General features: G+C 45.2%; 3 protein-coding genes and 1 pseudogene across 3 annotated transcripts; all 4 read right to left on the bottom strand.

The window, feature by feature from the left end:
• Positions 1-1,502: 1,502 nt before the first annotated feature.
• LOC147964365 (putative F-box protein At2g02030) lies at positions 1,503-4,560 on the bottom strand. Its single transcript, XM_087529945.1, has 2 exons — positions 3,541-4,560; positions 1,503-1,637 (listed from the first exon to the last, which is right to left on the bottom strand). The coding sequence occupies exons 1-2, from the start codon at positions 4,558-4,560 to the stop codon at positions 1,503-1,505; spliced, it is 1,155 nt and encodes a 384-aa protein (XP_087386071.1).
• Positions 4,561-6,077: 1,517 nt separating this feature from the next.
• LOC125516003 (uncharacterized) lies at positions 6,078-10,710 on the bottom strand (annotated as a pseudogene).
• A 2,949-nt stretch (positions 10,711-13,659) lies between these two features.
• On the bottom strand, positions 13,660-14,331 carry LOC147964364 (uncharacterized). The gene has a single exon (XM_087529944.1). The coding sequence runs from the start codon at positions 14,329-14,331 to the stop codon at positions 13,660-13,662; it is 672 nt and encodes a 223-aa protein (XP_087386070.1).
• Positions 14,332-15,220: 889 nt separating this feature from the next.
• LOC125516633 (putative cysteine-rich receptor-like protein kinase 20) lies at positions 15,221-18,239 on the bottom strand. Its single transcript, XM_087529943.1, has 6 exons — positions 18,099-18,239; positions 16,657-16,854; positions 16,338-16,539; positions 15,960-16,197; positions 15,707-15,860; positions 15,221-15,568 (listed from the first exon to the last, which is right to left on the bottom strand). The coding sequence occupies exons 1-6, from the start codon at positions 18,237-18,239 to the stop codon at positions 15,221-15,223; spliced, it is 1,281 nt and encodes a 426-aa protein (XP_087386069.1).
• Positions 18,240-27,671: the final 9,432 nt, after the last annotated feature.

The following is a 27,671-nucleotide window of genomic DNA, read 5'->3' as shown; positions in this document are numbered from 1 at the left end:
ATTTCCCCCGAGGAGTTCCGGTAACCTCCCGGTACTCCAAAAAATGCCCGAATCACTCAGAACCATTCCGGTGTCCGAATGCAACCTTCCAATATATGAATCTTTGCCTCCCAACCATTTCAAAACTCCTCGTCAAGTCTGTGATCTCATCCGGGACTCCGAACAATCTTCGGTCATCAAAACACATAACTCATAATACAAATTGTCATCGAATGTTAAGCGTGCAGACCCTACGGGTTCGAGAACTATGTAGACATGACCGAGACACATCTCCGGTCAATAACCAATAGTGGAACCTAGATTCTCATATTGGTTCCGACATATTCTACGAAGATCTTTATCGGTCAAACCGCATAAAAACATACGTTGTTCCCTTTGTCATCGGTATGTTACTTGCCCGAGATTCGGTCGTCGGTATCATCATACCTAGTTCAATATCGTCACCGGTAAATCTCTTTACTCATTCCGTAATGCATCATCCCGTGACTAATTCATTAGTCACATTGCTTGCAAGGCTCATAGTGATGTGCATTACCAAGAGGGCCCAGAGATACCTCTCCGATACACGGAGTGACAAATCCTAATCTCGATCTATGCCAACTCAACAAACACCATCGGAGACACCTGTAGAGCATCTTCATAATCACCCAGTTACGTTGTGACGTTTTATAGCATGCAAGGTGTTCCTCCGGTATTCGGGAGTTGCATAATCTCATAGTCAAAGGAACATGTATAAGTCATGAAGAAGGCAATAGCAATAAAACTAAACGATCAATATGCTAAGCTAACGGATGGGTCTTGTCCATCACATCATTCTCTAATGATGTGATCCCGTTCATCAAATGACAACACATGTCTATGGCTAGGAAACTTAACCATCTTTGATTAACGAGCTAGTCTCTAGTAGAGGCATACTAGGGACACTCTGTTTGTCTATGTATTCACACATGTACTAAGTCTGCAGTTAATACAATTCTAGCATGAATAATAAACATTTATCATGATATAAGGAAATATAAATAGCAACTTTATTATTGCCTCTAGGGCATATTTCCTTCACTGCTCTGCTTCAATCCCTTGATCCAAATTTTCAGTAGCCCCTGCATTTTACTACCACCTAGTAAAATTTCTAGTAGTCGCGACATTTCTTCCAACACCACCTTGGCCCCCCTCCACACACACACACCCCAAAACCTCCGCTCGCAAACACACACACACACACACCACCCCTCCCTCACTCGAAATCTTAGTTAGGTTACCGTTGCCACCCTGCCTCCATCGTCAACATCTACCGGTTGGCCTGTGTAGGTTACCCACCGATCTCCATACCCTAGCCGCCCTGAGTTTCTTAGATGACCCCTACCAAACGCCTCCTTTCCCACAGATCCCCATTCCCATCCCCATCCCCATCGCCCACTCCAGAGCGTCGCAACCTAAGCCTGACTACGTTTCCCGTGGAGCTTGAGGAGCGAATGGCCCAAAAGAGGTTTATCGCAGCCTCTTCACCCGACGTCGGCGAGGTGGTTGCCGAGGAAGATGACGATGATTACTGGCCGCAGGCTCTCAATCAGCGGGCTAGAGTATGCTGGATTGTTGCGGTCGCCGGCTACAACATTGAGGTCGTTGACAGTAACGGCCTGACGCGGGCTATGTCATAGCTTAAGTGGCCCACCCCAACCCCTTGGGTACAACTGCCGTCAATCTCATTGATGGCCCCACCGCTGATCTCCTTTGGCTCGTTGTCAAGAATTTGCCATCGTACATCGCCATTGAGCCCCTTTTGTCATTTCTGAAGGAGACGTTCGGCTACGCTGGCTTGGGATCCTCAGCTGCCAAGTCAGACCTCATCGACGGCGACCACGAGGAGGGCACCCTCTTCGGCTCTTCCAAGGGGAAAGAGTCCATCTGCGACATCAGGGAGGGCACCCTATAGCCGTCCTCTTCCAAGGGAAAGGAACCCATCTGCGACAACATGGAGCGCACCCAGAGTCCATGTTCTTCCCATGGGAACGAGCCCATCTGTGACAAGTGAGAAACCCCATGATTTGTTTTGCCGTGCCTCTTCACAAGGGGAACCCATGATTTGTTTTGTCGAGCCCCTTTTGTAATGAGAATATATCCAGTTTTAATTGTTATATTTGGTTGTTTGTAGTATGCCTTGTTTATTTCAGTTATTCACAATGTGATGCTCTATATGTGCAACTATTTATTGGGCGTGTGGAGGTTAGATCCTTCTGATATACGCTACTCTTCATCGGCGGCGGTTGCTATTCTGGTGCGTTGGTCCAATTGGACCTTAGCACGATGACTTTCCAACTGTCTACTACAACATGTTTTGCCCGGCTCCAGCGAGGGAGGGGCGATGGCAGTGGCGCGCCTTCGGCTTGCTTCAGTGCTTGTAGTTGTCGCTAGGTGGCTTACGGATCTGGATGTAATTTTTATTATTTCTAGTGTTCGTTACTACCATAATTGAAGATAAATATATCGGAGTTCCCCCCAAAAATTAGAAACACATTTTACATTCATAAACTTAGTACTTCCATTATTATCTGGTATATAAGATTCAAGACATACAAAATTTCCTTACTAATAAGAAGACTAAATAAGTCTAAAATGCAAACTCTTCGAAGAGAATAAGCCGGCAGAAGCACAGACAAGGACAATAAGATTGAACACAAACCAAGCATATGCAACAGTTGCACCGATATAAATCTTCAATGCAGATCAAACATACAAGAACAACTGCTGTGCAAATGGTATGGATACCTCTAATGCTATTGTTAGCATCGTTATCTCTCGGTCACTTAGAAAAGAATCAGTTTGGTCCCTTTTCCACTATAGCATTATATTGCTGCTCCAACACAAAAATTCTTGGAAAAGAAGAAGCTATGAAGAACCGACGAGACTTGTCTGCTCTCTCTCTATGCTCCCATTCGTGCTCTCGCGTACGTGGCTTGATTTGATTGAAACAAAATAAGGCTCGGGTCCACCCCGTTAAAATTAGGGGGGAGATAATTAGATTAGGAAGAAAAAAGAAAAAAAATAGCCGTAGGATAAAGTGGGAGCACGGATGGGAACATGGGAAGTGAACAGGCAAACCGTAAGAAAAACAGGGTGAATGGTTTTTCAACGACACTTCCATTTCAGTACAAAACTTGTTGCGCGGACTGTTTATCGAAATATCTGTACCCTCAAAACCGGTCCAACAGAAACATGTATATGTTGCTTACCATTTACGAACAGATTTTAGATATACTCGTAGGGCTATATGAGAGGAAATCGATGATATACACGAACGAGTTTCCAAATCTTGGCGCAGATCAGTGGTTGACAATCTGCGTACCTTCGCCCCCTGCAGGCCACAAATTCTCTTCATCGCTATCGCCTCCTTTGGTGTGTTCATACTGCCCCTCGTACTGGAGTAAGGCTCTCTTTGAACAAAGAGATTCTTGTGACAGATCGCATAGTTTCATTACTCTGAGTTCCTCCGAGTTGAAGGATATTTTCTAGAGTTTGAGACATGGGATCAAAGGCCAAAACCTTGCCCTTGGACGTGGCAAAGATCACCTTGTTTCCTTGTTTGCCAACAACTCTGACATAGCGTGGCTGTAGCAAATCTTGTTTCAGCAGATCTCTTCTTTCAGCAGCGTGCTGTAGCAAATCGATGCGAAGCTCCAGCAACCAGTCACCGTCTGCGCTGACGTTCCAGATCTCCAGCAAACTAGAATCACGTCGAAGGTCCCGTACCATACACAGCCTGCCATCAAGCTCCGTCAAGTGCGCTCCTTCCCAGTCGAAGGGTGGTGGTGACCGGACCCAGCTAAACGTCTCGTCTGCGACAGAGAAAGACAGCACCGCAGCTGCCGGCCTTGTGGCCAAATCATACTTTGGGTGGATGAGCCAGTGCAGAAACCCGTCCGCGAACACCGGCATCAGCTTGTGCCATATGCCCCCGAACAGCGCGGCGGCAGTGAACTTGCATGGCACGCCTTCAACAGAGATGGGCCTCCAGCAATCTCCCCCAAGGGTGCACACCTCGCACTTGACCCTCGTATATCTTTCCTCGGGCTGGTCGCCGGGAAACAGCCGCACAACCTTGCACTCCTTGGTCCTGGCGTCGAACCCTAGGCAGGCGGTTGTTGGCTTAACGAGCATGTCTTCGCAAGGCGGCAGCTTGGTGACTGCTCGCGTGGCGGCGTTGAGGACGTGGAAACCTCTTGACAGGGGGTGCTGCAGGAGGGTGAGGCCGCGGCACGGCATGGACGTGATGCTCGCGTCGTCGCCGCGCATGCCGTTGAAGGTGAGCAGCGGCATGCCGCCGCCGCCGTCGCTGGAGCGCACCTCGGTGGAGTCGGATCTCGCAGTCGGTGAGAGGAACAGCAGCTCAGCTGTCTCGGGTGCCGACCCGGCGGCCTCCTTGGCCGCGCAGAACTTCTCGGAGGATACCAGCGCCGCCCAGCGGCGGCAGACGGCGCGGAATCTGAGGATGACTTTCACGGGCAGACGGACGAGCACCTCTGTCATCAGCTCCTCCGGCAGCATCGCCCAGGCGGTCGCCATCCTCTTGTTGTTCGCCGTCACCTTCACTGCGAATCGTAACCAAACGGACAAGACGAACCCGTCGGAATATTTGGGTGTCAATTGCAAAGACCCCCACGGGCTATATAGAATATAGTACAACGTGGAGAGATGCTTGGAGTTGGCTTAAACCAATTCTCTATCTATATCTCTTTTTATTCTCCAATCTCCATGTTCAAAACTCCTCAACTCTGCGAGCAGCCAGCTTCTCGATCGTACAAACACCACTTCTTGACTATATAGTACAATACGTAGCCTGTGTGTTAGTAATCTCTTGTCCGTGTCCGATATGTATTAGTGTTAGAGTCTTACACGAGCTAGCTTTGAAAGCAATCCGTGCTAGTTGTGTAGTACTCCCTCCGTAAACTAATATAAAAGCGTTTAGAATACTACGGAGGAAGTACGTTAGAAACCGTGGTGTGTTAGTTTGGCTGGTTCAGTCTGCTAATTACGCTAGGTTGATTAGCAGTACAACTCTAGGTGCCTTAGTAGTGCAAGTTGTAGTCACGGGTTCCAGAGCACTAGTCCGTGTAGGGAAAACTGCTCTTACATTGTTTTTTTAGGGAAAACTGCTCTTACACTCTGAACAACAGGAAAGATCAAGCACAAGAGGCTTTACAAATGTTCTGAGATTTGCAACGAGCAATGCTACATTCATGGGGCTTTACGGGCGTTTCACGGGGCTACGCTGACGTGGGTTGCGCTAATTGGGCATTAGGTGACGCGGGCCCACCCTGAAAATCAGGGGGGTGAGATTAGTGAGGGGGGGAAGGAAAGTACGTTAATTAAGTAAAAGTAGTTCGTGAGTGTAGCATTTTTGATTTGCAACAGACGCATACAAAAACATGAGTGAAACATGCACCATTACCACTGACCAAAGTTGTACTATAAACTTACTTAGAGAAAAAAAAGGATAGGCATAACAGAAGTCCCGTGCCGATTGCATGGCATACTTGTCTAGAAACTTGGAAAAAAAATCAACTGGGACATTGATAATACTTGAGCGTACAGGCAACAGAAACAGACAGCGCTTACCATCTTATTCAATATTCATTTGGTGTGGTTCAGTATCCAGATGTTCCCTTTTTCTGCTGTCAGGCACGATTCGTCTTCTGCATAACATTCCGTTGCATGTCATCGAAGCAAGTGAAGAATGTAAACCTCCATATGTTCCAGAAAAACAATGTCCCAAACCAATCCAGAAACCAAAGACAGTTCCAGCAATCACTGAGTAATACACCCACAGGGTTTCAAGTTGATGGTGGTTCAGAGACCTCATGTAATTTTTACTATGTTTGTGGTGTTTCATATTTCTATTTTCTATTTATAATAAATCTGGATCTTAAAAAAAAGTCCTTTCAATGTGATTTAAGTGCACCCATATTTTTTACGTGGTTTTTCTAAGCCCTGAATCTTTCAGTTTGAGGAAACCAATTTTCCACTAAAGCTTTGGATTTTATATGCACACCGTAGGAAAATGTAGCATTCAGATGGAAGAAGGTAGCATGTTAAGGTATGACAAACGGAAGACCGAAATAAAGTCGTCAGGTTTCGTGGACGACTGAGACATATGGAAGGTGGCATGTTGAGGTAGTAAGAAATAGATCTCGGGAAGGTGCCTCCCCTTGAAGATCATGGAGTGAAATTCCAGTGCCTGCTGAAGGTTCACTATCTGAAGGGACAGGCTCTAAGGCCGTTCCAGTATATACCGACTGAAACTGCTCTTCAAATCTGATCAACAGGGAAATTCTAGCACAAGAGGCTTTACAAATATTATTTGATTTACAACAGACACTTAAAAACATGAGTGAGACATGCATCATTACCACTGACCAAAGCTGTACTGCAAACTTATTCAGGAAAAGAAAGATCGGCATAACAGAAATCCCATGCCGATTACAACACTTGTCTAGAACCTTCAAACAAAATATGTCCACTAAACACATTCATAGTTCTTGAGCGTACCAGCAATACAAACATAGAAAACTATCACGACGCTTACATCTTGTTTCATATTCATTCAGTTTGGTATCATTCAACACTCGGGCAGCTTTCTGTACTCCAGATATGCGTCATCTTCTTCATAACCTTCTGTTGCATGGCATCTATGCAACTCAAGAAAGCACATCTCCAGACCTTGCAGAAAAACAATGTAGCAAACCATAACCAGAAACCAAAAACTGTTCCAGCAATCACTGAGTAGTACATCCAAATGGCTTCAAGATCTTGACGTGAAGTGATTGTCAGACTTGAACTATTTATACACGAAATGTTCAACAGAGAGCCACAAAGTCCTAGGTTATTGCTATAAATTGATGGGTCGTCCAATGTTTGGAGTTGATTGCCTGTAGGTATCTCTCCTGATAAAAGGTTGTTCGAGAGATTAAGAGAGCAGAGGAATACCAGGTTTGATATGCTAGGAGGAATAGGACCGGATAGCTTGTTCCACGAGAGGTCAAGGGATTCTAACCACTTCAGATTGCCAATGTCTTTGGGGATACCACCAGAAAGATAGTTTCTTGACATATTTAGTAACTGTATGCCTCTAAGACTTGTCAACTCTGAAGGGATTTCACCAGAGAGAGAATTGCCAGAGAGATCAATACCAGTCACAAATGCATCTCTTCCCTGAAAGGTGTACTCACGTCCCTTCCAAGTTATGTCCATGCGACCATTTTCAAAATCTTCATGGTTGGTAGTAGTATATAATATGCTACTTATTATAACCGGCTGCTTTATGGATGTCTGTCTCATCAAGGAAAAGTTGACAAAGCTTTCTGGTATGGTACCTACGAAATTATTTCCAGCTAGATCAAGCAGTTGGAGATTAGACAGTTCTGATAGCTGCCGGGGAATACTTCCATGGAACATGTTTGATCGCAGTCCAAGGATCCTCAACAAAGGATTGCTTTCCCCTATCCACGGAGGAACTGCGCCAGACATCTTATTATTCCCGAGATCCAAAATGACAAGGTTTTTGAAGTTCTTCAACACTGCTGGAAAGCAACCCGTGAAGTTGTTGTTCGACAGGTGCAGCGACCTTAGCGAAGAACTACAGTGAGCCAAGGTTGGAACTTCCCCACCAAAAGCATTGCTCGACAAATCCAAGGATTCCAGTCCTACCAAGTTCCACAAGCAACCAGGGAGATCTCCAAATATTTGATTCTTTGATAGATCCAGGACTTGCAGCATTATTAGGTTACAATAGGCAGACAATGATTCTCCAAAGACGCTGTTGTTGTTGTCGGACACATTAATAATCGTCGACTGCCTGCTGTGGACATTAGGAGTGATACCAGTGAACTTGTTTCCAGACAAGGAGAGAACAAAAAGATTCACCAGATAGGAGATGGTCGCAGGAAGCTCACCCTCGAGACGGTTGTCACTGATGTCAAGTAAGCGCAACTTTGTTAAATTGCCGATGGTAGGTGGTATTGTTCCAGTAAGGTGATTCTTGGCCAAATCCAGCGATTCCAAGTTTACCATGTTTCCCATCTCCACCGGGATCGAGCCAGTAAAGTTGTTTCCAGAGAGGCTGAGAAGAAATAACGCCTCGGAGTTGCTGACCTGCGATGGGATGCTTCCAGCTAACAAGTTGTTTGTAACATTGAAGTACATAAGGTTTGTCAAGTTCGTAAACATCTCTGAGGGGATGGTACCGTTGATATTGTTGTCCCCTACACTGAAATACACCATTGTTTGCACCCTGAGCTGCGATGGGATGCTTCCAACCAACAAGTTGTTTGCAACATCGAAGTACTTAAGGTTTGTCCAGTTTGTAAACATCTCTGAGGGGATGGCACCATTGATATTGTTGTCCCGTACACTGAAATGGATCATAGTTTGCACCCGTGCAAATGGTGGTGGCAAGCTTCCAAATAAATGATTCCCTTTCAGGAACATGTACTCGAGACTAGTAAGGTTCCCCAGCTCAGGTGGAAGAGTAGAAACCAAATCAGCATCATTTATGTAGAGATACTGGAGGGAATGGAGCTGCCCGAGTGAGGCAGGGATTGACCCGCCAAGTGGGTTGTTGTCAAGGATCAGCCATCGTAGTGCAGACATCATACCAAGCTCCTCTGGAATTCCTCCTGTGAGATTATTATTCTCGAGACGTAGTGTCTCGAGCTTTTGGAGCCTTGAGAACGAGTGAGATATCGAGCCAAAGAATCCATTAGCGGATAGATTCAGGCACCTCAACCTTGGGACCATCTCTGGCAGTGAATCTGGTAACGGCCCTGAGAAGGTGTTACCAGATAAATCGAGGGATCTCATCCCCACATTCGTGGAGTTGATAATGAATTGTGGGAAGGCACCACTGAGATTATTATTAGCTAGAGATAACAACTTCAAACTGGACATAGGTAAGAAGTTGGCATATTCTGGGTTGCTCAAGTGGTTATTTCCCAAATCTAACTTAACAATCTTTGGGAGGTGACTGAGTTGGTAGGGGATGGCACCAACAAGATTGTTATAGCTCAAGTCGAGAACGGCAAGTGTGAGAAACAGGGAGATGTTTGCTGGAATCATACCAACAAGGTTGTTGCTGTTGAGGTTGAGCACTGTGAGGTTTTGGAACGCTGCAGAGTAGAAGGCATGAAGCGTACCATGGAGCCCCTTGTTGGGAAGATGGAGCTCGGTAACATGTCCGGCAGCATCACAAGTGACGCAGAACCAAGAGCAGGTAGATGTTGCAATCGACCATGAGGATAGTGACTTGGTGCTGCCAATCAAAGTGGATTTCCATCGGAGAAGGGCTTCTGCTTCCGGGTTGATCGCCTTGGATGTGCATATCAGCAGGAAAACTAAGACGCATAAGAGTTTCTGCAGCACCATTGCGTACAGTTGGAGTGCTGGCAAAAAGCTGCAGGTTGATGTCGTTTATTGCCCTCAGACTCGGGGTCACCGTGTGAGAAAAATATGCGTACAAAGACTTCAAACTCGGGGTCACCGTGTGAGAAAAATATCAAATCCACCAGTGCTTTGAGGCCACACCCTTGGTATCCCAATCCCCAGACTCACAGTGAAGTGATTACTATTCTCTGGTAAGGTCATGGCCGGAGATATATGCGCTTGTGGTTGCCGTGAACACAGGGCCAAACCAACTGTCAAATCACCCAGTCATTCTCTAGGATTGAACCTCCAGAAACTGAATCCAAATCACACTTTTTTGAAGGTACCACGGTGCGATGAAAACAGAGGCAGAAATTCCGAATGATCAACTGCTGAATCAACAAATGTATGAAGCAATCTGAGGAGGTAACTAGGCACAAGTGCCCAGGAGTTCGTAAGGTGAGCAAAGATCGAAAAAATATATAAAAAGCGAGGACTCGTGATGATGTTGTGCTAAGAATTCAGAGAACAGGAACCGAACTCAGCTCTGTAGGAAATCGATCTCTCAGATCATAACAATAATAAGCCAGTTCTATAGAACCTAGACAGGACTGGATAACTAAATAATTCTAGCTTATTGATGAAAGAAAACAAAGAGGAGGCTCAGGAACTACATATTTATATCCATTGCAGAACACTACCATGTGGGAAACAGAGTGCCACACTGCAAGGTACGCGCCATCTTCAGCATAAGATTCTGCTGCATGGCAACGATGCAACAAAGGAAAACAAGCGACCATGTGTTGCTGAAAAACAACGCTCCAAAGCACAACCACAAACCTGGTTAGGCTCCATAGCCGAACAGCATCAAACTCAGTGATCTAGCAGAGGCAGAGAAGGAACTCTGCATATGTCTATAACAAGAGCCTCTTTTTCAGATATCAGTCCATCTGAAAGAATATAAGACTGTAAATTGAGGCCTTCAGCTGATGAATAAAATTCAGAAGAACCTGACACTGAAAAAATCTTCAACCTGAAAATGTCAGCTTTCACCTTGACACTAAAATAGGGCAATACTGAACACCAAATGCAGAATTTTGAGCTCTGTTCATTAAAAAAAAAGAGCTTTCAGCTCATAGGATTCGAATTCAAAGTCAGAATGTTTTGAACTTTGTAAATTGAGATTATAAACTTTCAACACAAATATACTGCGACAACCTGCACGGCTCAATACTTCAGATAGAAAAAAAATACTCAACAGCATATGAAACCTTAATCCGGCGCAAGAGGTCAGTGGTGATTTTGGGCTTTTAGAGTTAATCAGTAAAACACGACTTTGCGTGTCCATGTCCGATTCCGTACATGTGTATGTGTTCGTGTTGGTTTTAAAGAAATCACCAAGTAGTAGCAGTGGTAGTATATGTACCCTTGCACCCTTGTAAAGAGCCTTTGGCAATACGCCAGTTTGGAAGGGACCAAGACATCCAGCGTCGCTTCATCATCATCGCCGTCTTGCGGGCTGGGCAATAGGGACAGGAGCAAGCTAAGCCAAGGGAGAGGGAGAAGCCACCGCCACATATGTCTCGATCCCACCCCTTCGTCCTATCAAATATCCAAATTTCTCAAGTAGATGCGGCTTCCTTCACACTTTTTTTATTCTATTGGCTCGATTCATTTGATGATACTAGCATGCGTTTTGTGTGACGGATTTAGGAGTCTGAGGTAAGAGAGGCCCTAATTGTATCCCCATTTCCCGTAAAAATAAATAAATAATTGTATCTCCATTAAGTTATGAAGAGGCCTCAAAGACATAGCGATAGTATGGCTACTAAACTTTTCAACCACATTTCTTTCTGGCTGAGTATATTAATACCAATCTTCAAGAACAAGGGGATGTTCAAAGTTATACTAATTACCATGGAATTAAGCTGATGAGCCATACAATGAAGTTATGAGAGAGAGTCATTGAGCACAGCTTAAGAAGAATGACAAGCATGACAAAAAATCAGTTTGATTTCATGACTGAGGGGTCGACCATGGAAGCCATTTCCTTGATACGACAACTTATGAAGAGATACAGCGAGTAAAAGAAGGTCCTTGATATGGTGTTCATTGACTTGAAGAAGACCTATGATAAGATACCGCAGAATGTCATGTGGTGAGCCTTGGAAAACCTCCAAAAGTCCGCAATGAGTGAATAAACAGTATAGCCCACAAGCATGGAACTGTGCGATGGTGGAAACATCTTACCTCGTTAGAGGCGACGGGTTCATGTTAAATAAGCAGGGGCGCACCTCCCTGATATAGCACATACATGAGTTGTTACAGAGATTTAGACTTGGAGAACAAGAGATCGTGAGAGTTGGAGAGAAATGACTGGTGATGGCCAAATGGGGCCAAAGATATGGTGTCGCTAGCCAAGTTTTGACCGTTCAAATTGATCATACTATCTTTTTAACTAGTAGTAGTTCATTTAACTACTGATGACAAGTGCTATTTAGGGAAGGAAACATCAATATTAACCCTGAAGTTCAGAGCTGCTACAAGTTCAGGACTGTTTTGTGCCTACATCATCTTGATGTACCAAGCTATGCTAAGAGGAGGTCTAGCTCTTACAAATAAGCCCCTTTATTAGCACACAAGATACAAACAAACTACTGGCGTTCACAGAGGAAAAAGAATCTGTCACCCCAGGAGCTACAAAACTTGTACAGAGCAGAGCTAATCTTTCCATTTCCAAGCGTGTTAAAGTGCGCACTCGTGATTTCTCTTCAGGAAAAAAAGCCGAGAAGTTGCGGATGACGCTGAAGGTACAGAGGAGGAAGAACTGCAATACCTGTGGATGTTGCCGACGTTTCTCATTGTAGCTGAGTTGATTTCCAATGAAGCTGTGTAGTTTAAATGCAGTAAACACCATTGCCGTCAAGTACTATTGATTTTCTCTGCAGTGTGACATGAAACTAGTCTGGCATATATACCAATTGTATTGAATGAATTGCAGCAGTTGCAAAATTCAGACAGCATATATGTTCTTCTCCAGGAAATAGCAGTCATCTGGAATAGTAGTTAAGCACAGAAGTGATCTTCCTGATGTGCTTGCATCCATCAGATCCAATGCTTGCATACAACAGACTGGAAAATACAACAGACCGAAAACATAGAAAGAGATCTGGTGCTACTTGCATACATCAGAACAATCCAAGTCACAGACCGAAAACATAGAAAGAGATCTGGTTCTTTTTCACATTCTTGACTAGTTATTCTTTTCCGAACATGGTTATGTGCATCACCACTCAAACGAAGTATTGTGAAATCAGAGATGAATCCATTGGATCTGTGCCTCAGTACACACTTTTCCGACTAGAGCAGCAGAATGCTTTAAGAAGCCACAGAAGCATACAAGAATAAATAGATACGAAAAGATTACTCAAATGCTCTGCAAAATTCAGACCAACAATTTTCTCATTCATATCCAAAATTAATACAGTATGACTTGATAGTCGGTACATCAAGGACTTGCTTAGCTCAAAGCTTCACTCACACATACACACAAGAGTTCACCAACCAATGCTACTCGTCAGAAACTGCAACTTTAACTCACCACGACGCCAATGCCTAAGAATCCAAGTCAGCCAAGATTAATTTTACAGGAGGGTCAGCATAGTCTCCAGACGCTAGGCAGCTCACATGATTACTGTGTGTATCGACAAGTTCAATTCTACTCCTTTTTTCCTGCTACAAGCCGGGTAGCAAACGGGCGTTTTGGATTTTGCGGCGAGTGCGTTTTACGCTCTGTCTCGTGCCGGAATTGCAGTACATGAGCTTCCTTTTTAGGCTCATCTGCTTTACTTTGATTTATTGAAAATGCCCTTTATTTACTTAAACCCTTACTTAGGACCAGGTGTGGATGTAGTGTAACTATGCCGTACACATCTTAACAAGGTTTTTGCTGCCTAGCTAGATTGAGACTCTGCTGACACTCTTGTAAAATTACTAATGGCTGAAAGGGATTGAAGGAACACTAGAAATCTTGGTGATTAAGTGCAGAACCCAGAGATGCAAAGATTAAATGAAACTCATGTGTGAATGCTTTAGGAAGGACTAGCTTAACTCGAAGGTTTACCCACACGGACTCAAGAAAGGAATTGGTTCCTCTGCTTCCTCTGCTTTGCTTCCTCTGATGCAAGACTACCACCAGCAAGCCTGCACTGCTGATGATTTCGTCCTCTGCTTCCATCACCCGAGCGCTCATCCGTGGATTTGCATCGCTTGAGCAAAGTCCTGTCGACGAGCCATCTCGAGGAGGTGAGCTTGATAACGCCATGCGTGCTGTCTTGCTTTGAGCAGCTCCTCAGGGGACTTGGTCACGTCGGAGTGATGGATCCAGGGGTCGTTGAACTGCACCGTGTCCGCCATCTGCTCCATCTTTCGCCGGGCCTCTGCTCTGCTGCGCTCGATCTCCTGCCGACGGTTAGCCTCTTCTTTGGAGGCAGAGCGAGCCTTGTCGAGGCGAGCCATGGTGAGGCGAGCTTTCTCGATCAGTTCGCGCATGCTCATCTGCGGCTTCGATTGCGTCGCGCTCGCCGGAGATTCGGCGACCTGGTTCTTGATCCCGGAGGAGTGGAGGCAGGTCGGACTCTTGGGATCCTTGCCGCTGCTGGGACACGAAAGCTTGCTGCTACCCTTGATGTTGGCGGGGACCGCGGCATGGAGCTCGCCCCCGGAGCAGGCACCGCGCACGCGCTTCGCCGGCGGCGGTTGGACGTCGCGCACGGATCCGGTGCGCTTTGGCTTCTTGGCAGCCGCGGGGTTCGCCATCAGGGCGGGGTTTACGCGCACGTGGGAGGAGCAGGAGTGCAGGTCGTCGGCGGCGATCCGGCGCGGGAGCCGAGACGGCGGGAGCACCGTGGTGCCACCCATGGTCGCGGCCGTGGAATCGCGAGAGCAACGATCCGGCGCTGGGAGAGAGAGGAAGATGGATCGAGGGAGGCTGATCGGGGATTGGGGAAACGCGGCGAGCAAGAAAACAGGGACGCGGGAGACAGAGAAGTAGCGGCAAGCAATTTGAATCCGAGTCGGCCCAGGCATGGCTAAAACGCGCACTTTGGTTTTTGAATCCGAGTCGAAGTCGGCCCAGGCATGCATAGCTAAAACTGGCGGCAAGAGACTCGGATTCAAATTGCTTTCTATCTTTCCAACTAGCGCAGGCATGCATGTCTGAATCCGAGTCCAGGCATAACTAATTCCTCAGAAATCTAAAATCAGTTCTCCTGCCAGAAATCTAAAATGCAGAACTTTCCACTTCTCTCACCCTTGCGTCTGTTTCTAACTGAAACCCTGTCCACTGCAGAGTTAAACATCTTAACCAGCATGGTGCATCAAGGTCTTATTTCAATCCAGAGCAGCACTTAACCAGCATGTGTTTGTATGTGTGTCCAGCTGCAGGTCGTAACTCGGAGTTCTGTGATTGCCGGCTAAGTGTCAGTTTTGGTTTGCCATGTATGATCTCAGAAACCTGATGATCCAGGTTGCAAAGATTCCGAGATCCCTATCTCTGGATGCCGCAGAAAATAGGAACAACAAAACATGAAACATCCCCGCAAAAAAAAAAACATGAAACATCGCACGTTGAATCACAATGTAGCTGATGGAAAATCAGTCCGGTAGCTGGTACCACACACACATGTTTATTTTCACTATACAAAACTGGTCTTGATATCTCGAATATGTACACTACCTGAGCCGTAAAAAGCCCATAATCCTCGCTCACATTTTTTATTATATATGCTACTGAATGTTCTCCATCATATCAAACCTCCGGGTCTAGAATGATTCGAACCGTGGTCGACACTGGAGCTGAACTCGTTATCATTATGTCTATTGTCCTGCTTGATCGGCCCACGTATGTCGATGTCGTGTCTATGTCGGCACACCCATGGATTAGCGCGGCGGGCTGCTTAGGCTCCATCGGTGAGCTTATGTTTTCAGAGTTCAGCATTGCAGCAACATCTGTCATGGTGGGCCGATCTGCTGGATCTTCCTGAGAGCAAAGTAGTGCCACCTGAGCGCATCTCGTTATCTCAGCGGCTTCATATCTTTCCCCTAACAACGGATCCACAAGCTCATGCAACCTTTGGTCCTTCCACGTGCGCCAGGCCTGAAACAGTTTTTCAAAGGGATTGACATGAGAAAACTGCAGCGCAAAAGAAGGAAAATAATCTGGCAACAAAAGTAAACATTTCGTGAACGTGAACTATAAGAAATCTTGCTTGAAATAGATGTACATTTCACTCACATCTCGTACAAGATCACCAACAGTATCCCCTCGCTTGTCAAGTATGGTATTCTTTCGGCCACTAATAATCACCAGAACCAAAACGCCAAAGCTGAAAACATATGTCTTCAGCGAGTAAACTCCTCGAGATGCATACTCTGGAGCCTTGTAACCACTGAAAAGCGAAACAAAAGATATCAAAACTGTAAGATTAGAACATCTGAAGGCAAAATGGTGGGAACCTATGATGATTGATATATTAGGTAGCTGATACCTGGTTCCCACGACCCTACTCGTGCGCTCTTCTGCTACATCTGAACTCAGTGCTCTAGCTGATCCAAAATCAGCAATCTTTGGGATCATGTTACAATCCAAGAGGACATTATGTGGTTTCAAGTCTCTGTGGACAAGCCAGAACATGGAGTGCTTATGCAGGTAAACAATTCCCTCTGTTAACCCTGTAATTATCTTGAATCGCCTAGACCAGTGTAGCAACGGCCCTTTTCTTCTGTCTGCAAAATGTTCGAAGAATGGTGTGGAATTAGGGTTGTTGTAGCCTTGATTTAATTGTAGACGGTTTGCATTCATGCACATACATACTTGGAATTAAATGAGGCGCGCTTGGAAATAACTTAGAGTAGGGAAAACTTACCGCATAGGTAACGATCTAAGGAACCATTTTGCATGAACTCATATACTAGAATCCTTTCTTTCCCATGGATGCACCACCCCAATAACCGAATCACATTGGCATGCTGAAGCTTTGCAAGCTGCAATTCACTGTTGACTTCAACCATTGCTGCGTGCTCATCGGCTCTTTTGATGGCAACATTAAGTCCACCAGGCAACTGGCCCTGCAATTTTTACTAAGGGAGTTAAAATTAAGTTTCTTTAAGCGGACATCCACGCTTTATTAGGAAGACAAGGGGGATATGCATTCACTTTGTTAACTTGTTTCTATGTTGGCTTACCTTGTACACCCTCCCAAATCCTCCCCATCCAATTATCATCTTCTCTGAGAAATTCTCTGTAGCATCCAAGATCTGACAGAAATCAAACCTTGTGAATCCCGCGCAAGCCTCTTCCATACGGGTACAAAGCTCCACAAGTTCTTCAATGTCAACGATATTCTGTTCTCGCAGGTCCACTTTTCCTGACTCACAGATAATCTATAATTGTCACCAATGGAGATTTAACAAACGTGGACACTACTGAAAGATAAAAAATATTGAGAAAATGATCCAGTTTTTTTTTTGTTTCATGTGGTTACTAATGGGGTAAGTATGTGCTAAAGGAATTTCTCAAGTACAGAACTCTATGTTCGGTCTTATATTTGTTTACAGAGGTAGTTTCATACATGTATGATTGCTTCCAGTAGCAAGTGCTCTTTCATGACGTGCTAATTAACTTCTATTTTACTACAGTTAAATTCTATGTGGTGACACAATATTTATTCATGAAAAAGTATGCATGTGTAACAGAAGTAATGTCAAAACATATCAGGGAGGTGCGCCCCTGCTTATTTAAGCATCAGACCCGGGCCACGAGGGCCTCACGAACCTCCCCCGCGTCGTCCTCCCCCTAGGGCGACTCGGGCGGCCAGAAACCTAGCCGCCGCCGCCGCAAACTCCCTCCTCCTCTCCCTCTCCCTCCGCCGCCGCCGGAAGACGCCGCCGGGCTAAGCCCGGGGGCCGACGGCGGTGGCGGGGGATCTCCTCTCTCGCGCGTCTCTGGGGTGGGGCGGACCCCAAGGCGTGTGGTGGCGCGACCGATCTGGGATCTGCGGCGCGGCAGATGGCTGTAGGCGGCGGGAGGTCGGCCCGTCCTCGGACGGCGACGGCTTGGCGCGGCGGAGGCCAGGGCTGCGGGCGCTGCGGATGGCCCTTCAGGCGGCGGCGGCGGCCGGTTTGGCTGGCGTGCATGCTGCCTTCAGATCGGCGACGACGGCGTGGAGGGCCTGGTGGTCTCATCGGCGGCACCTCCGATCAGATCTGTTCTGACCGGTGCAGCCGGCGGTGGTGGTCATCTCTTCTGTCAGAGGTGGTCGGCCTAAGGCTGGGTGTTTGGATCTCGGGATCCGTCATCTGGCACCAGCGGCGAGTCGGGGAGACGTAGTTGCCGGTGAAAACCGAGCCAACGGCGGGCGATGGCGGCATTCCACGCCGTTACCTTGATGAAGGCATCGTCATGTGACTACCGTCGACCCACTCGTATTGCTCCAGGGAAAACCCTAGGATCTGGTGTTCCAGTCCGGACGATGGCGGCACTACGGTGCCGTTTCTCTCTTGGGAGCATCGTTTTGTGGAGCAGCGCTGGAAGTCAGAGACAGGAGGTGGAGCGGCTTCGTCTTGTACGGAGCTTCGGTGGAGATGTCAAGTCATGCCTGACCGACAGGTGCTACGCTTGGTCATGCCTGGTCGGTAGGTGCTACGCACGACAGATCCTCCAGGGCTTCAAGCTGTGTCGGCTGGTGGTACTTGGTAGCATGGCGCTGAGGTGTATCAGTGGCGACCACGACGTGTTCAGCTGTTTGCGCGCAGGGAGGAGGTGTCATTGGGCGCCGTGGTGGCGTCGGCGATAGCTAGACCGATCAAGGTTGATGCATCAATACAGTTCTGAAGATGGAGCGGTGGCAGTTGGCGGCGGCGGCCTCTGAGAGCACGTCGGACCAGTGTGTGCCCCAGACCCGGCAAGTGGCTAGGTTGGGGTCTCAGGTCTTAGATGTTAGGCTTGGCTGCGATGTCTGTTTGGTATTAGGCCCAGGCTATCTGCGCCCCTTCATCAACTGGATAGGTGTAGCGATATTTTGTTGCTTAGACGGCGGCTTTAGTCTTATTGTTGTATGACTTTGTAAGGTCTTGTGAGAATAATTAATAAAGTGGTCGTATGCATCGCCAGATGCAGAGGCCGGGGGTCATCCTCCTTTTCTAAAAAAAGAGAGATAGAGTTGGTTACAACAAGGTAGAGATAAGAGAGAATGCTACTACCAACCTACCAATCTAATCTATATCAAAACAACTCCAACAGAAGATATGCGCTACATGATATGGTGGTGCGGTGCGGTGCATATTGGCACGGTGCACATGTACATGACATGTTTAACACCCTTCCTTAATCACAACTTCATCAAGTTGAGATTATACTCGAAAGCTTCAAAGCTCCTTGTTGGCAATGGCTTTGTGAATCCATCTGCAATCTAATATCTGGAGTGTACAAACTGAATGTCAAGCTGCTTTTGAGCAACCCTTTCTCGGACAAAATGAAAATCTATTTCAATATGTTTTGTTCTTGCATGAAACACAGGATTGGCAGATAGATAGGTAGCACCAAGATTGTCACACCATAGACAGGGAGCTTGCTTACTTTTCACACCAAGTTCCTTAAGCATGGACTGCACCCAAATAATTTCAGCTATGGCATTTGCTAGCGCCTTGTACTCTGCCTCTGTACTTGACCTAGAAACTGTTGCTTCTTTTCTAGCACACCATGAGATCAAGTTAGGCCCAAAAAATATTGCAAAGCCACCAGTTGAACGCCTGTCATCCAAGCATCCTGCCCAATCAGAGTCAGAGAAGGCACTGACAAGGGTAGAAGATGATCTTCTAAAACTGAGACCAACACTCAAAGTATTCTTGACATATCTTACTATACGTTTTGCAGCAGTCAAATGAATAGTAGTGGGTGCATGAAGGAACTGACAAACTTTATTGACAGCAAAAGAAATATCAGGTCTGGTGAGAGTGAGATATTGAAGTGCTCCTACCAAACTTCTGTATTTTGTGTTGTCTTCTTGATTCAGAGGCGTACCTTCTGTAAGTGATAATTTTTCTGAGCTGGATAATGGAGTGGGTGTAGGTTTACAACCTTGCAGACCAGCCTTCTTTACTAGCTCAGTGGCATATTTTTCCTGAGAGAGATGAATTCCATCCTTGTGTTTCTTCACCTCAATTCCAAGGAAATAATGCAAGTCTCCAAGATCCTTTAGAGCAAAGTTTGCCCCAAGTCTTTCAACAGTCATGTGATTGCTTCATCAAATGAATTTGTCACAATAATATCATCAACATATATGAGGACAAATATGCATGTGTTGGACTTGTTGTAAATAAACAATGAGGTGTCAGACTTTGAAGCAATAAAGCCAAGAGTTTGCATTTTGTGACAAAGGCGAGAATGCCAAGCCCATGGAGCTTGCTTTAGACCATATAGTGCCTTGTCAAGTTTGCACACATGAGAGGGGTTGCTTTTACTTTCAAACCCAGGAGGTTGCTGAAGGAAATATGCCCTAGAGGCAATAATAAAAGTTATTATTTATTTCCTTATATCATGATAAATGTTTATTATTCATGCTAGAATTGTATTAATCGGAAACATAATACATGTGTGAATACATAGACAAACAGAGTGTCATTAGTATGCCTCTACTTGACTAGCTCGTTGATCAAAGATGGTTATGTTTCCTAACCATAGACATGAGTTGTCATTTGATTAACGGGATCACATCATTAGAAGAATGATGTGATTGACTTGACCCATTTCGTTAGCTTAGCACTTGATCGTTTACTTTGTTGCTATTGCTTTCTTCATGACTTATACATGTTCCTTTGACTATGAGATTATGCAACTCCCGTTTACCGGAGGAACACTTTGTGTGCTACCAAACGTCACAACGTAACTGGGTGATTATAAAGGTGCTCTACAGGTGTCTCCAAAGGTAATTGTTGGGTTGGCGTATTTCGAGATTAGGATTTGTCACTCCGATTGTGGGAGAGGTATCTCTGGGCCCTCTCGGTAATGCACATCACTTAAGCCTTGCAAGCATTGCAACTAATGAGTTAGTTGCGGGATGATGTATTACGGAACGAGTAAAGAGACTTGCCGGTAACAAGATTGAACTAGGTATTGAGATACCGATGATCGAATCTCGGGCAAGTAACATACCGATGACAAAGGGAACAATGTATGTTGTTATGCGGTTTGACCGATAAAGATCTTCGTAGAATATGTGGGAGCCAATATGAGCATCCAGGTTCCGCTATTGTTTATTGACCAGAGACGTGTCTCGGTCATGTCTACATAGTTCTCGAACCCGTAGGGTCCGCACGCTTAACGTTACGATGATAGTTATATTATGAGTTTATATGTTTTGATGTACCGAAGGTTATTTGGAGTCCCGGATGTGATCAAGGACATGACGAGGAGTCTCGAAATGGTCGAGACATAAAGATTGATATATTGGAAGCCTATGTTTGGATGTCGGAAGTGTTCCGGGTGAAATCGGGATTTTACCGGAGTACCGGGAGGTTACCGGAACCCCCCGGGGGCTTAATGGGCCTACATGGGCCTTAGTGGAAATAGAGGGCAGCAAGGGGAGTGTGGGGCTGTTGGGGAACGTAGTAATTTCAAAAAATTTCCTACGCACACGCAAGATCATGGTGATGCATAGCAACGAGGGGGAGAGTCTGATCTACATACCCTTGTAGATTGCAATGGAAGCGTTGACAAAACGTAGAGGAAGTAGTCGTACGTCTTCTTCCCGATCCGACCGATCCAAGCACCGTTACTCCGGCACCTCCGAGTTCTTAGCACACGTACAGCTCGATGACGATCCGCGGGCTCCGATCCAGCAAAGCTTCGGGGAGGAGTTCTGTCAGCACGACGGCGTGGTGACGATCTTGATGTTCTACCGACGCAGGGCTTCGCCTAAGCACTACAACGATATGATCGAGGTGGAATATGGTGGTAGGGGGCACCGCACACGGCTAAGGAACGATCTCAATGATCAACTTGTGTGTCTAGAGGTGCCCCCTGCCTCCGTATATAAAGGAGCTAAGGGGAGGGGTGCGGCCAGCCCTATGGAGGCGCAGGAGGAGTCCTACTCCTACCGGGAGTAGGACTCCCCCCCCCAATCCTATTCCAAATAGGACTCCCAAGGAGGAAAGAGGGAGAGGGGTGGCCGGCCACCTCTCCTAGTCCTAATAGGACTAGGGGAGGGGGGGAGGCGCGCAGCCCTTATGGGCAGCCCTTTCACCTTTCCACTAAGGCCCACTAAGGCCCATATGATTCCCGGGGGGTTCCGGTAACCTCCCGGTACTCCGGTAAAATCCCGATTTCACCCGGAACACTTCCGATGTCCAAACATAGGCTTCCAATATATCAATCTTTATGTCTCGACCATTTCGAGACTCGTCGTCATGTCCGTGATCACGTCCGGGACTCCGAACAACCTTCGGTACATCAAAATGCATAAACTCGTAATAACTGTCATCGTAACGTTAAGCGTGCGGACCCTACGGTTCGAGAACAATGTAGACATGACCGAGACACGTCTCCGGTCAGTAACCAATAGCGGGACCTGGATGCCCATATTGGCTCCTACATATTCTACGAAGATCTTTATCGGTCAGACCGCATAACAATATACGCTGTTCCCTTTGTCATCGGTATGTTACTTGCCCGAGATTCGATCGTCGGTATCCAATACCTAGTTCAATCTCGTTACCGGCAAGTCTCTTTACTCGTTCCGTAATACATCATCTCACAACTAACATATTAGTTGTAATGCTTGCAAGGCTTATGTGATGTGTATTACCGAGAGGGCCCAGAGATACCTCTCCGACAATCGGAGTGACAAATCCTAATCTCGAAATACGCCAACCCAACATCTACCTTTGGAGACACCTGTAATGCTCCTTTATAATCACCCAGTTACGTTGTGACGTTTGGTAGCACCCAAAGTGTTCCTCCGGCAAACGGGAGTTGCATAATCTCATAGTCATAGGAACATGTATAAGTCATGAAGAAAGCAATAGCAACATACTAAACGATCGGGTGCTAAGCTAATGGAATGGGTCATGTCAATCAGATCATTCAACTAATGATGTGACCTCGTTAATCAAATAACAACTCATTGTTCATGGTCAGGAAACATAACCATCTTTGATTAACGAGCTAGTCAAGTAGAGGCATACTAGTGACACTTTGTTTGTCTATGTATTCACACATGTATTATGTTTCCGGTTAATACAATTCTAGCATGAATAATAAACATTTATCATGATTATAAGGAAATAAATAATAACTTTATTATTGCCTCTAGGGCATATTTCCTTCAGTCTCCCACTTGCACTAGAGTCAATAATCTAGATTACACTGTAATGATTCTAACACCCATGGAGCCTTGGTGCTGATCATGTTTTGCTCATGGAAGAGGCTTAGTCAACGGGTCTGCAACATTCAGATCCGTATGTATCTTGCAAATCTCTATGTCTCCCACCTGGACTAGATCCTGGATGGAGTTGAAGCGTCTCTTGATGTGTTTGGTCCTTTTGTGAAATCTGGATTCCTTTGCCAAGGCAATTGCACCAGTATTGTCACAAAAGATTTTCATTGGACCCGATGCATTAGGTATGACACCTAGATCGGATATGAACTCCTTCATCCAGACTCCTTCGTTCACTGCTTCCGAAGCAGCTATGTACTCCGCTTCACATGTAGATCCCGCTTCGACGCTTTGTTTAGAACTGCACCAACTGATAGCTCCACCGTTTAATGTAAACACGTATCCGGTTTGTGATTTAGAATCGTCCGGATCAGTGTCAAAGCTTGCATCAACGTAACCTTTTATGGTGAGCTCTTTGTCACCTCCATATACGAGAAACATATCCTTAGTCCTTTTCAGGTATTTCAGGATGTTCTTGACCGCTGTCCAGTGATCCACTCCTGGATTACTTTGGTACCTCCCTGCTAAACTTATAGCAAGGCACACATCAGGTCTGGTACACAGCATTGCATACATGATAGATCCTATGGCTGATGCATAGGGAACATCTTTCATATTCTCTCTATCTTTTGCAGTGGTCGGGCATTGAGTCTTACTCAACTTCACACCTTGTAACACAGGTAAGAACCCTTTCTTTGCTTGATCCATTTTGAACTTCTTCAAAATCTTGTCAAGGTATGTGCTTTGTGAAAGTCCAATTAAGCGTCTTGATCTATGTCTATAGATCTTAATGCCTAATATGTAAGCAGCTTCACCGAGGTCTTTCATTGAAAAACTTTTATTCAAGTATCCCTTTATGCTATCCAGAAATTCTATATCATTTCCAATCAGCAATATGTCATCCACATATAATATCAGAAATGCTACAGAGCTCCCACTCACTTTCTTGTAAATACAGGCTTCTCCGAAAGTCTGTATAAAACCAAATGCTTTGATCACACCATCAAAACGTTTATTCCAACTCCGAGAGGCTTGCACCAGTCCATAAATGGATCGCTAGAGCTTGCACACTTTGTTAGCTCCCTTTGGATCGACAAAACCTTCTGGTTGCATCATATACAACTCTTCTTCCAGAAATGCATTCAGTAATGCAGTTTTGACATCCATCTGCCAAATTTCATAATCATAAATTGCGGCAATTGCTAACATGATTCGGACGGACTTAAGCATCGCTACGGGTGAGAAGGTCTCATCGTAGTCAATCCCTTGAACTTGCCGAAAACCTTTTGTGACAAGTCGAGCTTTGTAGACAGTAACATTACCATCAGCGTCAGTCTTCTTCTTAAAGATCCATTTATTCTCAATTGCTTGCCGATCATCGGGCAAGTCAACCAAAGTCCATACTTTGTTCTCATACATGGATCCCATCTCAGATTTCATGGCTTCAAGCCACTTTGCGGAATCTGGGCTCACCATCGCTTCTTCATAGTTTGTAGGTTCATCATGATCTTGTAGCATGACTTCCAGAACAGGATTACCGTACCACTCTGGTGCGGATCTTACTCTGGTTGATCTACGAGGTTCAGCAGTATTTTGATCTGAAGTTTCATGATCATTATCATTGGCTTCCTCACTAACTGGTGTAGGTGTCACTGAAACAGTTTTCTGTGATGAACTACCTTCCAGTAAGGGAGCAGGTACAGTTACCTCGTCAAGTTCTACTTTCCTCCCACTCACTTCTTTCGAGAGAAACTCCTTCTCTAGAAAGGATCCATTCTTAGCAACGAATGTCTTGCCTTCGGATCTGTGATAGAAGGTGTACCCAACAGTTTCCTTTGGGTATCCTATGAAGACACATTTCTCCGATTTGGGTTCGAGCTTATCAGGTTGAAGCTTTTTCACATAAGCATCGCAGCCCCAAACTTTAAGAAACGACAACTTTGGTTTCTTGCCAAACCACAGTTCATAAGGTGTCGTCTCAACGGATTTTGATGGTGCCCTATTTAACGTGAATGCAATGCTCCTTCTTGATTTCTTCCTCCGCGGCTTTCAGCATTGCGAAGAGCTCGGGAATAGTCTTGTTCATCCCTTGCATATTTAATGCGAGACGGTTATTCATTTAAATCAGAGAATAATGGTTGTTCTATTTATATGAGTAATATCTTTTATGGTCATGCACCCATGAAGAGTGGTCTATTTTTATTGAATCTCGATAGTAGTAATACACATATTCATAATGTTGAAGCCAAAAGATGCAGAGTTGATAATGAAAGTGCAACTTATTTGTGGCACTGTCGTTTAGGTCATATCGGTGTAAAGCGCATGAAGAAACTCCATATTGATGGACTTTTGGAACCACTTGATTATGAATCACTTGGTACTTGCGAACCGTGCCTCATGGGCAAGATGACTAAAACACCATTCTCCGGTACTATGGAGAGAGCAACAGATTTGTTGGAAATCATACATACCGATGTATGTGGTCCGATGAATATTGAGGCTCGTGGCAGATATCGTTATTTTCTCACCTTCACAGATGATTTAAGCAGATATGGATATATCTACTTAATGAAACATAAGTCTGAAACATTTGAAAAGTTCAAAGAATTTCAGAGTGAAGTTGAAAATCATCGTAACAAGAAAATAAAGTTTCTGCGATCTGATCGTGGAGGAGAATATTTGAGTTACGAGTTTGGTGTACATTTGAAAAACTGTGGAATAGTTTCACAACTCACGCCACCCGGAACACCACAGCGTAATGGTGTGTCCGAACGTCGTAATCGTACATTACTAGATATGGTCCGATCTATTATGTCTCTTACTGATTTACCGCTATCGTTTTGGGGTTATGCTCTAGAGACGGCTGCATTCACGTTAAATAGGGCACCATCAAAATCCGTTGAGATGACACCTTATGAACTGTGGTTTGGCAAGAAACCAAAGTTGTCGTTTCTTAAAGTTTGGGGCTGCGATGCTTATGTGAAAAAGCTTCAACCTGATAAGCTCGAACCCAAATCAGAGAAATGTGTCTTCATAGGATACCCAAAGGAAACTGTTGGGTACACCTTCTATCACAGATCCGAAGGCAAGACATTCGTTGCTAAGAATGGATCCTTTCTAGAGAAGGAGTTTCTCTCGAAAGAAGTGAGTGGGAGGAAAGTAGAACTTGACGAGGTAACTGTACCTGCTCCCTTACTGGAAAGTAGTACATCACAGAAAACTGTTTCAGTGACACCTACACCAGTTAGTGAGGAAGCCAATGATAATGATCATGAAACTCCAGATCAAAATACTGCTGAACCTCGTAGATCAACCAGAGTAAGATCCGCACCAGAGTGGTACAGTAATCCTGTTCTGGAAGTCATGCTACTAGATCATGATGAACCTACGAACTATGAAGAAGCGATGGTGAGCCCAGATTCCGCAAAGTGGCTTGAAGCCATGAAATCTGAGATGGGATCAATGTATGAGAACAAAGTATGGACTTTGGTTGACTTGCCCGATGATCAGCAAGCAATTGAGAATAAATGGATCTTTAAGAAGAAGACTGACGCTGATGGTAATGTTACTGTCTACAAAGCTCGACTTGTCGCAAAAGGTTTTAGGCAAGTTCAAGGGATTGACTACGATGAGACCTTCTCACCCATAGCGATGCTTAAGTCCGTCCGAATCATGTTAGCAATTGCCGCATTTTATGACTATGAAATTTGGCAGATGGATGTCAAAACTGCATTCCTGGATGGATTTCTGGAAGAAGAGTGGTATATGATGCAACCGGAAGGTTTTGTCGATCCAAAGGGAGCTAACAAAGTGTGCAAGCTCCAGCAATCCATTTATGGACTGGTGCAAGCCTCTCGGAGTTGGAATAAACGTTTTGATAGTGTGATCCAAGCATTTGGTTTTATACAGACTTTCGGAGAAGCCTGTATTTACAAGAAAGTGAGTGGGAGCTCTGTAGCATTTCTGATATTATATGTGGATGACATATTGCTGATTGGAAATGATATAGAATTTCTGGATAGCATAAAGGGATACTTGCATAAAAGTTTTTCAATGAAAGACCTCGGTGAAGCTGCTTACATATTAGGCATTAAGATCTATAGAGATAGATCAAGACGCTTAATTGGACTTTCACAAAGCACATACCTTGACAAGAGTTTGAAGAAGTTCAAAATGGATCAAGCAAAGAAAGGGTTCTTACCTGTGTTACAAGGTGTGAAGTTGAGTAAAACTCAATGCCCGACCACTGCAGAAGATAGAGAGAATATGAAAGATGTTCCCTATGCATCAGCCATAGGATCTATCATGTATGCAATGCTGTGTACCAGACCTGATGTGTGCCTTGCTATAAGTTTAGCAGGGAGGTACCAAAGTAATCCAGGAGTGGATCACTGGACAGCGGTCAAGAACATCCTGAAATACCTGAAAAGGACTAAGGATATGTTTCTCGTATATGGAGGTGACAAAGAGCTCACCGTAAAAGGTTACGTTGATGCAAGCTTTGACACTAATCGGACGATTCTAAATCGCAAACCGGATACATGTTTACATTAAACGGTGGAGCTGTCAGTTGGTGCAGTTCTAAACAAAGCGTCGTAGTGGGATCTACATGTGAAGCGGAGTACATAGCTGCTTCGGAAGCAGCGAACGAAGGAGTCTGGATGAAGGAGTTCATATCCGATCTAGGTGTCATACCTAATGCATCGGGTCCAATGAAAATCTTTTGTGACAATACTGGTGCAATTGCCTTGGCAAAGGAATCCAGAT

Source organism: Triticum urartu, chromosome 6A (genome assembly GCF_056163025.1).
Source record: "Triticum urartu cultivar PI428250 chromosome 6A, HENAU_Tu73, whole genome shotgun sequence".
Taxonomy (NCBI): Eukaryota; Viridiplantae; Streptophyta; class Magnoliopsida; order Poales; family Poaceae; genus Triticum; species Triticum urartu.
Note: the sequence above shows the minus strand (reverse complement) of the source record. Positions and strands in the feature narration are given on the sequence as shown.

Excerpts from the sequence above, each read along its gene's own strand:
- LOC125516633 (XM_087529943.1), bottom strand. The coding sequence starts at position 18,239 with ATGACACCTCCTCCCTGCGCGCAAACAGCTGAACACGTCGTGGTCGCC. Across the intron at positions 16,540-16,656 it reads GATTTGGGAGGGTGTACAAG|GGCCAGTTGCCTGGTGGACT; the intron begins GTAAGCCAACAT and ends TAAAAATTGCAG. Across the intron at positions 16,198-16,337 it reads CTTAGATCGTTACCTATGCG|ACAGAAGAAAAGGGCCGTTG; the intron begins GTAAGTTTTCCC and ends AACATTTTGCAG.
- LOC147964364 (XM_087529944.1), bottom strand. The coding sequence starts at position 14,331 with ATGGGTGGCACCACGGTGCTCCCGCCGTCTCGGCTCCCGCGCCGGATC.
- LOC147964365 (XM_087529945.1), bottom strand. The coding sequence starts at position 4,560 with ATGGCGACCGCCTGGGCGATGCTGCCGGAGGAGCTGATGACAGAGGTG. Across the intron at positions 1,638-3,540 it reads TTGCCACGTCCAAGGGCAAG|GCCGTTACTGTCAACGACCT; the intron begins GTTTTGGCCTTT and ends AGCCCGCGTCAG.